Here is a 12,805-nt window from a genome sequence, read left to right as displayed (position 1 = left end):
TGCCACAGACTACGCTACTCGTTACGCAATCACGCGGGCACTCCCCACCAGTACTGCTACTGATGTTGCCGATTTTCTTTTGACAGACCTCATCCTACACCATGGTGCTTCCCAACAACTTCTTACCGACCGAGGCCAATGCTTTCTGCCCAGAGTTGTCGCTGACATTCTTTGGCCATATTCTACAAAACATAAGCTAACCGCCGTCTACCACCCGCAGACAAACGGCCTCACAGAGCGCCTCAACCGCACTCTCACCAATATGCTGGCCATTTACGTTTCTCCAGACCATCGCGACTGGGATACTGCTCTCCCCTATGTGACCTTCGCCTACAACTCCTCCTGCCATGACACTGCCGGTTACTCCCCTTTTTATCTCTCCTACCTGCGAGTCCCTGCTGCCTCTGGACACGCTGTTTCCCACTTCAACTGCTCCACCACCTGCATACGCCCACGACCCCATTGCTCACGCTGACCACGCCCGCCAACTTGCACACTCCCGGCTATTGCTTCCCAGACCTCTCAGCAGGAATTCTATAACCGCCGTCACCGTATGGCCTCCTTCTGCCCTGGCTCCCTCGTCCTGCTTTGGTCGCCATCACGCCACGTGGGGCTCTCTGAAAAAACTTCTGTCCCGCTATATCGGCCCATATCGTGTCCTGTGCCAAGTCACCGCAGTCACCTATGAGATTGCTCCGGCCTTCCCCGGTGCCACGTCCTCTCAGCATCAGACTGATGTAGTCCACGTCCTTGGAAATTATGATAGGACACTCAGTATCTCAGAAAGCAAAAGGAATCTTCAGTGGCCAGAACTTAAAATCCGAAGAAGAGATCTGAGGTTAAAATCTTTACACATTTTCTATTCCAAGACTAGTACAGATGGAACAAAATATTTGAAGCCGCCTTTCAATGTCTCGAAGCGAAGGGACCACAATTTAAAGCTTTATGAATTTCCTTTTAAAGGTGACGTACTCCGATATTCGTTTTTTCTGCGAACAGTTCGCGAATGGAATGCTTTGACGCCACATATTGTTAATGTTCTACGAAATGAAGCCCTTTTTCACGCGTTAAGTGCATGATTTCTTGTTTTGTGATTGTGAAAGTGCCCCCCTGCAGTAATGCCGAAAGGCAGTGCAAGTACCAAATAACTAATAAATAAGTTTGTTCCTGTTTAACTCTTGCAGCCACATTTAAATCTGCAGATTACCGGCCTCAACACTGCCTACCACTTTAGGAAATAGAATGAAGAAAGAAACCAGCGCAAAAGACGAAGACACAGGAACAAGGAACCACAGGACGACGCTGGACTATCGACTGTATTTATTTGAGAAACGATCACATTTATACCCTTCAGTTATCAACCAAGCTTGCGCACACATGACAGATTAACAAGACAGGGTAAATAGCAGCATCACATACAACCGCGTGAGTTCATAAATCTAATTTCTTTATCAAATAGACTAACCGTCGTGTCACTTACACATAGATGTCTTTGATTAACGATATGGTATGCCTCTAGAATTTCACGTTGGCTCTTAGTTTTACCGCGTCCAAAAATCATAGTCTTCTTGAAGAGCGGAATGCATTTGTGCTTTCTGCAATGTTTTGGCAAATTCGCCCCGTCATCTGTGGAAAGCAATCTTTCATGTTCTCTGAGCCGGGTGTTAAGACAGCGGCCAGTCTGCCCGATGTACACATTCCCGCAGGATAAAGGTACGCAGTACACTATCTGGGTTGCACAGGTGACATATTTGAATTCGTGCTTGATCGTGCACTGTGAAGTTGTACTTTTCCTTGATGATGTTGATGATCTTTTAGTACTTTTGAAAGTTTTACCTAATGACAATCTGCAGGATGTGGTGGCTAGTGTTTTAGATCGCTTTATTTCGTGCTCTAGTTCATTGACGTTTACCCATGAGTTACCGGACGACAATCGTATTAGATTTTTAGACCTTGTTTTAACTTTTAAGTGCAATAACCACCTTTGATGGACCTATGCCCCACGAACCAAGAAAATCTTACTCCCTTACAGCTCCTGCCACTCCAAACTTACCAAGAGGGCTATTGCAACCTTATGCCTCAGTAACGCGCTGGAGAAAAGCTGCTTCCATACTGTTCAAGAAAGCTTTCTGCAACAACAGAAGAGACTAATAGAAGCAGGCTTTCCTACACATGTTATGAAAGGTATCTCTGAAAAGCTTCTCAAAAAAATGAAAGCCAAACCTAAGTTGACGGAAGGAAGGAAGGAAGGACAAAAGCAAGTGTGAAGTGATGCCTTACTTGCACGCACTTTCACACAATATAAAGAAGGTCGCAAGTAGGCACGGTGTCGATGTAGTCTTTTCAGCCCCGCGAAAACTGGCCAGTTTGTGCAGAAGGATTGACGATAGGAAAAGTACAACTTCACAGTGCACGATCAAGCACGAATTCAAGTATGTCACCTGTGCAACCCAGGTAGTGTACTGCGTACCTTTATCCTGCGGGAATGTGTACATCGGGCAGACTGGCCGCTGTCTTAACACCCGGCTCAGAGAACATGAAAGATTGCTTTCCACAGATGACGGGGCGAATTTGCCAAAACATTGCAGAAAGCACAAATGCATTCCGCTCTTCAAGAAGACTATGATTTTTGGACGCGGTAAAACTAAGAGCCAACGTGAAATTCTAGAGGCATACCATATCGTTAATCAAAGACATCTATGTGTAAGTGACACGACGGTTAGTCTATTTGATAAAGAAATTAGATTTATGAACTCACGCGGTTGTATGTGATGCTGCTATTTACCCTGTCTTGTTAATCTGTCATGTGTGCGCAAGCTTGGTTGATAACTGAAGGGTATAAATGTGATCATTTCTCAAATAAATACAGTCGATAGTCCAGCGTCGTCCTGTGGTTCCTTGTTCCTGTGTCTTCGTCTTTTGCGCTGGTTTCCTTCTTCAATCATGTACCGACTCGCCCAGCTCTCCACTCTACTAAATTAGGAAATAGAAGCTGACTCAGTAAAAGCTCATTCACTCCACCTTCAAGGAAGCGGACAACAACGTTCGAATTATCCAAAAGCTCCAACTACTGAATCACCCCGAACAAACTGTCAAGAACTGCTTGTATCATGGTAAGATTATCCACTGAAAGATGCAAGCAGCATGGCTGTGACTATTTTTCAAGTTTTCATCAAAGCTTTATTGAGTGCACACTGTCAAGAGCATAAAAACAGAACTGCTCGAAAATCGTAAGGGCCTCCTGCCTCCTTCAGGGTGCGGCCCATTGTAGCCATTGTGTGTAGGGACGATGAGCGAGCAGTTTCAGTGCTCTGCAAAAACGGGTGAGCCACGCGAATGGAAATGGCTGAGCGGCGATGATCCTACTATCTGATGCTTCCAGCATGACAACCACGCATGTGATGCCCTGTGTATATGCTTTCACAGTGTCGTTATAAATAACTAAGCACGTGCCAATCAAAATTTTGGAAACAAATTTAATATGTTTGATATCCAGTTCATATTCGAGAAATTGATGCTTGAGAATTTACAAATATTTGATAATTTCCAAGTACTCTATGTTTGATATTCAGTTCATGTTCGAGAAAATGATATTAGAGAATTTACAAATATTTGATAGCTCCCGAATACTCTATATTTGATATTCAGTTCGTATTCGAGAAATTGATATTCGAGAATTTCCAAATATTTGATAATTCCCGGGTATGCTCCAGTGATCATATACCGCGCCGAATTTTGTAAATGCCACTGTGGCAAAACCACAATATCTGGGCAAATTATCCGATCATCGAGTTAAATGTCCCAGGAAAACAAAACAAAGGTCCTGCCCCCTTTCTTCTCCGGCATTTATTGCCTGGACCGATAGCATTCCGATGCTGCTAGGCTTGACCTCATGTGAAATTCCGCAAGTGGGCTTGTCACATATCACATGTGCTGCTAACAAGATGGCCAGCGACCCACCTTGAGCAATTGCAACGCGAAACCGCTTTACTTCATCCTTCTGCAATATGTAACACACTACTTATTGCCCACACTCACGGCATGCGTCCTGTCACTTTCATAAACGAGATGGCGTCACCTCTGCCATCTCGTTTTGGTTGACAACGGTAGGCAGGAATGCCTACTTGCGGAATTTCGCATGCGGCTTCCGAAAGGGCGAGTCGAGGTGTCACAACAGGCCAAGTGATCCTGTAATAATTCCACTTACTGCAAGGTGCACTGTAACCTCTGCACTGCTTAAGTCGACGTAACGCCAGGTGTGACAATGTCTGGAGGGCCCCTATTGCAAAGCTAAAAACAGCCTGGCTGCTAAGTTTTGGTTTCTGAGCTTCGCCGCTCTCCTACGGAGACTGCAGCTGTCGGCCCGCGCATTCACCAGTAGTCAATCCCAGTTCCGTGCCGCTTTCCGACGCTGACTGGCACGTTATTTTCATTTCCTTTTTAGAAGCAATCTCGCTGTTCTGGCACCAACGTGCATTCATTTACGTTCGCGTTGTTCTTCCAGCCTGTCGATACTAGGCGCTTGTCACGGCCTTACAGGTGTTTGCACGACGAAGCCGCCTCGTAAGGCTTCATCACATTTTCAGCAGTATTTTGGGGTGGGGGGGATGCGGGGCATTTCTTTTGGTCCCTTGAGTTCCGATTATAGAGGTTTTAGTAGCCATCAAGTTATTTTTTGTTTCCAGTCTTGTCATGTTATGGATTTCGTTTTGCATGACCACATTACAGGCAGGGTACTGTTATGCTGTCTAATCAAGTACAGTCGACGACTGATTTTTCGGACTCACTAGGGACTGCAAAATCAGGCAGTCTGGAAAATCAAATTTCACCCACAATGTCACCAACTTATTACGAATATGCCGGAGGAAGAGGTCAGTTGTATTGCACACTTTCTAAAGCTGAGCCCATGAAAACTTCGTTGCATGACATGTGCACAGATGACAGGCGCTAACCGCTTTCACGAGCTTGGCCCGGGTGTGCTCCCATCGGCATATCACCGATGAACGCACAGGTTGGGATAAAGTCTAAATGGGAAAGCGAACGTGCTGCTGCGGGAACTGCGCTGCGTCCGCAGTATGATGAGCCCAGAACAAGAAGGCGAAGATGGCGAAACAATAAGAACCGAGAAAAGGCCGAAGCAAGTGCTCCGTCGACGTTGTCCTTCGTCATTAGGCCTTGCGACTAGAGTCAAAATCAGCATCGTATCTGATGATATGCACTCTGCGGTGGCTTGCATATAATGAGGGGCGTCTTGCCTGTCATGAAAACGCCAGCTGTTTATGGTTTTACAATAGAAAAGTCAGGTTTGCGGTGTGTTTTGCCACGGGTACGCTGACCTCGCTTTCAGCACTGTGTTGTGTCCGTTTCCTCTTTTCCTCTGCTCTCTCCTTAGGCCTTGGGCTTTGCGCTGCTTCATGTTATCGCTCTTTACAATGTACCACAATTTCCTCCCGCGCTCGCCGTCTCCGTGAAGCCGTACGTCTCCCACGCGCTTCGCTGCTACCTCTTTCAATATTCGAGAAGAAAGATTTTGCACTGATGAGTTCGGCGAACTCTGACTACTGTTCAAGTTCGTGCAGCATAAGACATTCAAAAACAGTACGAATTCGAAACCACGCGGGCGCAATATGCCAACTCGCTCAGAATTTCAGCATCGCAAGTTAAGAGGCTCCCTTTAAGCTTGAATTTCGTTTTGTTTGATCAAGTTTTCGATCTTTCCTGCAGTTTGAATTAATGAGGTTCCACTGTACACAATATATGGTGGATTGGATATTGGCGGCGAGTGGGGATGGTGTCCAAAAAATCGAACAGTCAGTTGCGATGCTTTCGAAATTTTAGGCGCTCTTATACATGGGCTCCATGGGCTATGTCGCGGTGCCGCGATAAAGTCCAAATAATGAAGCATGTCCGAAAAAAACAAGCGTTCGAATTTTCGGCCATCAACTGTATACATTTCTGTGCACATCACGTTTCTTATACAGTGCTGAGGCAGTCCAGTTATGTTCATTTCAGTTACAAAGACCATACACTATTATGAAAAAAGAAGGGCAGCGACATTTACTTGTTTAACAGATATATTCAGTATTCGATTTGATATTTGAAGCTATTTATTCTTCATATCTGATCCGCATTTGCACAACTTTATAGATAACAAAATAAGGTTCTGCCTTGTAGGCAGCTTCAGTGATCGACGAAATGTTTTTGCAGTTCGTTTAAGCAGCACCTGGGGGAGGGCCCAGAGACTTTGGAAGGCCTCTGGGCCATGGCGGCCATATTTCTTCCAAGCATGGGGAAAAGGAATGCGGTAGTGGCATCTGCACCCGTACCTCTTCCACTGCAGGGTGTACTGGCCGAGCAAGGTGGGTGCATCCACGGCGTTGGGTGCCACCAGGCAGAACAGGTCCCGAGCCACCTCTCCATTCTGCAGCTTCACTGGGGGGTGCACACCAGAGGGCTTTACAAAAGCAAGTGCTCCTTTCCAAAACTGTCCAAAGGTCTTTCACGAGCACCACAAATCTCAGGCATCGTGTAGAATGTGCATCTTAAGCTGCTCAGATGACATGAGGCGCTCCAAAACATTAATGCACTGTGGTGCTAGTCTGTCAATAATGACGCTTTCTAGCATTTGTTGACCCATTTTTTCAAAGTGTGGCAGCAACGGGAAGAGAAATGCGGTACTCGGGAAGAAACTTCTGGTGGCCCTGGGACAAGTGAGACACATGCCGGTGCAGTGGCCAGCCCCTTGAGGGCTGTCAATCATAACAATTAACAGCTCTGGAATTTGCAACCTTCTTTGCAAACTGAAACAAAATTCTGCTCCTGGCCCTGACGGTAGACCCAACTTTGGTCTTAAATTTTGCGCAGACATCACACCTAATTAATTATCCGTACTGTTCACCCCCAGGAATGGAAAATAGGAAATGTAGTGCCAATTCATAAGAAAAGACTTTGGGACAGCGCCTCAAACTACAGACCAATTTCTTCACCCAGCGTTACTTGTAAGAAACTTGAACATGCAATTTAAACCAACTCGCCCGCCTTGCTATCGTGTTGAACATGTAAATTACACTAACATTTGTTCCCATCTTGATAACAACAATTTCTCTGTCAATTATCAGCATGGGTTTAGATCAGGGAGCTCTTGCGTCACACAGCTAACTGAATTTTCGGAAGACATAACTAGCTCATTCAATAATGGTCTTCAAAGTGACTGCGATCTTCATGATTTTCAGAAGGCATTCTACAAAGTTTGTGACGTCCTCCTCTTTCATAAACTACCCACACTCAGTTTAGCTCGAAATATCATATTCTGGAAGCAAGACTATCTCAGTGACCATTCGCAGAAAGTAGCCACAAATGGAGTTGAACCTGCTGCCACTTCGGTGTCCTCCAGAGTACCACAGGGCTCCGTTTTAGGTCCTCCTCTTTTTCTAATTTATATTAATAAAATTGGCTCTGAAAAACATTACAGTGTATGCAGATGACCGTGTTTTTAGTACAGTTGATCCCGGATATATATCGAATTATTGCTTATATCAAACAGTTGTAAAATCCCCTTGGAAATCCCATGCAAAATTATTGCAAATTTGTCTGCTTGAATGCCGTCCAACTTAGCAAATGAGCAAGTCGGCCTGATTAGTATTTATTTCTTCACAGGCACCCCAACTAAGGCGGTCGTTGAGCTGAATGAGTCTATTACTTATCTCCATAGCAAACATTATAAAATTTGAATGAGTGACAGGTGCTGCCCAGGCAGAGAGTGTAGGTAACAACACACCTGTTTCAACCAGGGACTGGCACTCCTTGTCCACCAAGCCTACGTGAGGGCTCTGCAAAGAGGCACAGCCAGGGGATGCAGGGCCAGGCAGTGGTCGACTGCACTGCTTGGAACTAGCATTAGGCCACGTGAGCATTGCATGCAGGTGGCAACTGCAATCCACATAAGGACAGTGTGTCGATGACATTCTAGCATCGGGCCAAGGGTAGCTGCAGCAGCAACTGCCACGTGAGCCCATTCTGGGGCATTGCAAGAGCAAGGAGGTCGTTGCCATTTGTCGTCTCATCTGACCAGTGGGCGTAGCTCACCATGCTGTGTTGGGGCATGCCTGACATGGAAGGGCTTGCGTAACTCATTCCTCTGCCAAAGAGGTGGGAAAAAGACTCACCAGCTTCAGTGATCCCGAGATGAGCTCCAAGGGCAGTGGGCAACGCGACTCCATGTCGACCTGCAGCACAAACTGCTCCTCCGCACGCACAGTCTCCACAGGGTCAAACTGCGGAGGAAAAGCAACTTCTGCCTTGGCCTTCCTCTGGGCGCCCTTTCCAGAAAGCATGTGGCATTATTCAACCTTTCCTCACAAGAGAAGTAGTGAAAGCTGCTCAGGGCACACAATTTGCAGGGCCTGTGTGAGGTAGCTCCAGTGTGGAGAGAGACCTGCAGGCATCAGTTGTAAATGTGGCTCAACTCTGCACCAGGCCCCACCAGTTTTTTGACTGCGGCACACAAACAGTACCACACAGCTGGCAGATACAGTAATCAGCTCGGCTAGGATTGGGAAAAAAGAAAACAAAAGCAACTGTAAGCACAACTGCTGCTTCCAATGACTAAAGTGAGTGCTCCTTCAAGAGTGGCCAAAAACAACAGCAAGCCTGTTCTGAATTACTATCACACCGGCCTCACGAGTTAAGATCATCTGTAAAATCAAACAGCTGACAGCCAGAGGCCAGGTGAACAAGCTCATCTGGTCAGCATCCAATTTTCACTCTCAATACAGACAAATCTCGCTGTTCTAGAAAACATTAAAAAAAACGTAAAATAGTTTGCTTTAGCCGAAATTCGTAATGTAAAATTGTCAGAAACGCATGCAAGAGCAGTGAAATTTAGTCAATGAAGGGACAGTGACTCAGGTGACGCTTTCCAAATAAATTGAGAGACATTTTACCAAGTTTCATCTATGCTCCGAAGGCGCTCACGGCAGTTCTCGGGATCACAAAAATAACGAGCACCTGTTAAGTTGCCTTCTCCGCACAGCATCGCCAGCGCAGAACAGCAGCATGAGCTAGGGTGGCTTCTCCGCTGTGTCGCGTGAAAAACGTTTGTCACAGCGAAAGCTATCGCCATTTTCACCACCTCCGTAACAGTCGACACGAGCGCAGGATGTTCTTGTAAACCAGTGCAACGGCTAGAAGCCAAACAGGGAAGGGACAAAACACAGCACTGAACCTCACTAGACGCCCTCAGGAACTTGCATAACCGTACAGCTTGATGTTGAGCGCAGGATGGTCACTGCAAGGCTGCCAATGGTAAACTGCGTCCAACGGAAAAACAGCCGGTGTGGCCGTCAGCTGAATCCACTACCATGAGACCAGCAGCTGATCACAAAAGCCAATGGGCCAGGCTGAAACCGTCTGTGTGTGAGAAGAGTAATTCGTGCTGTCTCCGTGCTCTGCTCTGTCTTCCGTGGCGCAGAAGGGAAGTGTGACACAAAGCGCAATCACATGCCGCACGAGTCACATATGCAGAGTGCTGTTCGATATATCCGTTTTAGCGCCATTCACAAACTGAGAATTGAATGTGCCTACAGTTTAATACAGCCAATAATTGGTATAATACATATCGAGGTCATCCACACGACTGTCTACAGCCCTTGAACAGAGCACGGGGAGTACACTTGTATCATTTACAAGTGGCCTAGGGCTCGAAACGTGAGCTTACCTTACACACACATTCCTCAAGCTGTATGGAGTCTGCCAGGCAGTGGCAACTGTCATAACTGCGTGACGGAGCACGCCGTTCGAGTGCTCTAGACAAGCATCGCCTCTGCAATGTCGCATATTAAAGAAAGGCCCCACCTTGAGGTTGAGCAGTTTTGCAGAGAAGGCAAACGGCTCGATACACTCCAGGTCAAGGAATATCTCACGGCAGCAGCAGCAGCATAGCACACGGCTGTCCACCTCCACCTCTGTCTTGTACTCCACCTGCGGAATGCCCCAACACCTGATGCAGCAACACGTGTTTGTGTTTGCTAAGCATTGGCACATACAAGCAGCCAAGTAGTAAGTACACACAGAAAGTTGAAATGAAAAAGAAGCGCAAATGAATCCAATCACAAATGAGAAAGTACTGTCTGTCATTCATGTCTAATAGCATAAGCACCCTCTCACTTTGCTTATGTGTGCCTGTGGTCTAGGCAGGCCTCACATGTGACCAGAGGCCAGTCCGTGCACTAATATATTTGGCAACAACTTTTTCTAGCAATGGAGCCGAAACACGGCCTCTCCTCCTGTGCAGCGGAACATAGTCGCGGCTTGCAGTTATTGGTGTTCGCTTAAAACAGAATATTGCCCGCATTCAACTATAAACATTGAAAGTCAAGACAACAAATCTGCTAGGAAGCTTCCATGGATGGCTGCATCAGTGAAAGTGTGCATCATCATGGTATGGGCAGATGCTTCGTTGCCAAGAAAACCCTCTACTTGTGTCCATGACTAGAAATGGCTCGGCAGAACAGAACAGGCTGCTTTCACCCACCTTGGCAAAAACCCTCCGGGTGCCGACTTCGGAGTTCCTCAGCAGGACCGTCTGCTTCCTCTGCCAGGGTGAGAGAAACAGCCCAACCAACCACTCAATCCTGTGCAAATGCAGGAAGTGAGGGGAGTGCTCCACTGCGAGGTGGTATCAACAAGACTACCATTCATCTACATTTACACAGTGTCGCCTTCAAAATAATCCCAGTGCTTCTGCCACTGTTGGAATGCGTCCTTGAAGACTACTTTTCAAAATGTGTCAAGTACTTTCTGCGATTAGTGCTCGATCTCCACACAAAATGATGACTTTCAACCTAGGGAAGAGTGCAAGGTCCAGAGGAGCTGCTAAATCTGGCAAGTAGTCATCATCTCCCTCAGGCACCTTGTAACCTGGCAGCAGAACCTGCTACTGACAGTCGGGCCCCAAAGTACAATGAGCAGGTACTAGGTTGAGCTGTGAACATGCCTCACCTTTTGGAGTCATGGACACTGTGAATTCATCTCAGGGTCATAACCGTCAACCCAAGTTTCATTGTCAATAACGATTCTCGACGTGGAGGAGGACAGGTTATCACCAGCATGCTGACGAGTTCTTGGCAGACACTGACACTGTGTTCCTTCTGCTCCTGGGTTGGCAGCCAGGAGACAAACTTCTCAGCAACCCGGCTCATATTAAAATCACGCCTGAGGATTGCCTGGACTGTTCTGCCTGACAAGTCAACAATGGCAGCAATGTTGTGGATTGTCCGGCGACAATCCTCATGCAAAAGCTGCCGAATGGTTTCAACATTTTCAAGCGTTCAGCTCGTTGCAGGTCTTCCTGACCTCTCGCCACCTTCCGGCTATGTTATGCTGCTCTTGAACCATGCGTGACACTCAAAACACCTTGCACACCTCACTGCAGCACTGCTGTAAGCTTGCCGAATCATGGCAAAATCTCTCGTGCAGATTTGCAGAGTTTAATGAGGAAATTTCATGTTCACTCTTTGTTTTAACATACTGTTCATGATGAAAACTGCAGACATGATAGCACACATGGTCACAATAGCAAGACTTGCACAGCTCCCGATCTACACAGGACGATGTCTTTTGAAGCACTGACTTACCAAGATCAGTGCTTCCTTTGACTGTGTGGGTGTAGCTTTGTGCTTCCCTCTGCTGGCATGCTACAAAACTTGTCTTGAAACTTTTGGTACCACCTCATAAGTCAAGGGTGTTGCTCAATTTCTAACATCTTGCACGACTGACAAGAAACAAGAAAAAAACATGCCAGCACTAAGTGCACAAAAAAAAAAAGCCACTCAAGCTTTTTACCTCCAGTGCTAAGCTGTTTCGTTTCGTTCCACTTCTGTATACAGTTAAACCTGGATATAACGAAACTGAAAAAACTCCGAGATTTTTCGTTATATGCAGTTTTCGCGAGAAGAGTTGCAAAGGACACTGCAAAACGGAAACCAAAATAAGAAATGAATATAGGTGAAATCACCTAGAAAATATTTACAAAAAACAGCGCTACTCTAAGCCAAAAATGCGGAGAAACGTTTCGCGATCATACTGATAGCGTGACTGCAGCAGTAGCCGCCGCCACCTCTGCCGCGGCTCGCGCAACGCTGCTACGAGTGGGGTGGAGAGGATGGAGGAGGTGGGGGGGTGGGTGGGGTGGGCACTGTGGCCAAGCTAGAAGACAATGCGTGCCGCCGACGGGTAGGCCTGCATAGACCGAATGCGGAGGCATGTTCTCTCTCTTGGTCTTCCCCTCCCTGTTGCCCCAGGAAACAGACTCCTCACCTTGCGTCGCCCGTGCTCTCCGCTCCCAACACACAAGAGCTATCGGCGCCGGAATCGCGTGAGCCGCGCATTGCTCGTGTCGCTTCCTTTTTTGCTATGACCCATTATTTTTCGCTGCTTTAAGCAAGAACTGTTGCAATGCCAAGTGGTATGATGTTCCAAAAGGGATAGCGCCGCCGGAGATACACCGACGGTGCTGGAGCACGGCGCTTGTGTCAACTGCAGTCGCTCGTTGCGTTCCTCTCGTCAGTTCATGCTTTATTGACGCGAAAATTTCACGTGGTTCCGCCAAATTTCGAGTAACTCAGCATTAGCTAACAGATAGATGGCGTAGCCAGTTCGATATATCAAGGTCAACTGCCGTAACACTTTTGTTACATGGAGGTCTCAAATAGACGCGCTTCAATGGGGGCGGCGTTGGGGAATTCAGAAACATCGTACTCTCAAGGAATTCACTATATAGAGGTTCATTCCATCCAGGTTTAACTGT

The 12,805-nt window shown here is 46.8% G+C and overlaps 1 protein-coding gene across 2 annotated transcripts in view; it reads right to left on the bottom strand.

The window, feature by feature from the left end:
- Window positions 1–12,805, bottom strand: part of gry (trafficking protein particle complex subunit 11 gry) — a 374,318-nt gene that overhangs the window by 59,879 nt on the left and 301,634 nt on the right. For both annotated transcript variants that reach the window (XM_077655723.1, XM_077655724.1), the window contains exons 23-27: window positions 10,532–10,591; window positions 9,853–9,978; window positions 8,166–8,273; window positions 7,778–7,829; window positions 6,327–6,432 (exon numbers count right to left, since the gene is read on the bottom strand). In XM_077655723.1, the coding sequence (XP_077511849.1) occupies window positions 6,327–6,432; window positions 7,778–7,829; window positions 8,166–8,273; window positions 9,853–9,978; window positions 10,532–10,591 (452 nt within the window). The remainder of the gene's footprint in view (window positions 1–6,326; window positions 6,433–7,777; window positions 7,830–8,165; window positions 8,274–9,852; window positions 9,979–10,531; window positions 10,592–12,805) is intronic.

Source organism: Amblyomma americanum, chromosome 2 (assembly GCF_052857255.1).
Source record: "Amblyomma americanum isolate KBUSLIRL-KWMA chromosome 2, ASM5285725v1, whole genome shotgun sequence".
NCBI classification, from domain to species: domain Eukaryota; kingdom Metazoa; phylum Arthropoda; class Arachnida; order Ixodida; family Ixodidae; genus Amblyomma; species Amblyomma americanum.
This window is presented reverse-complemented; position numbering and strand designations above follow the sequence as displayed.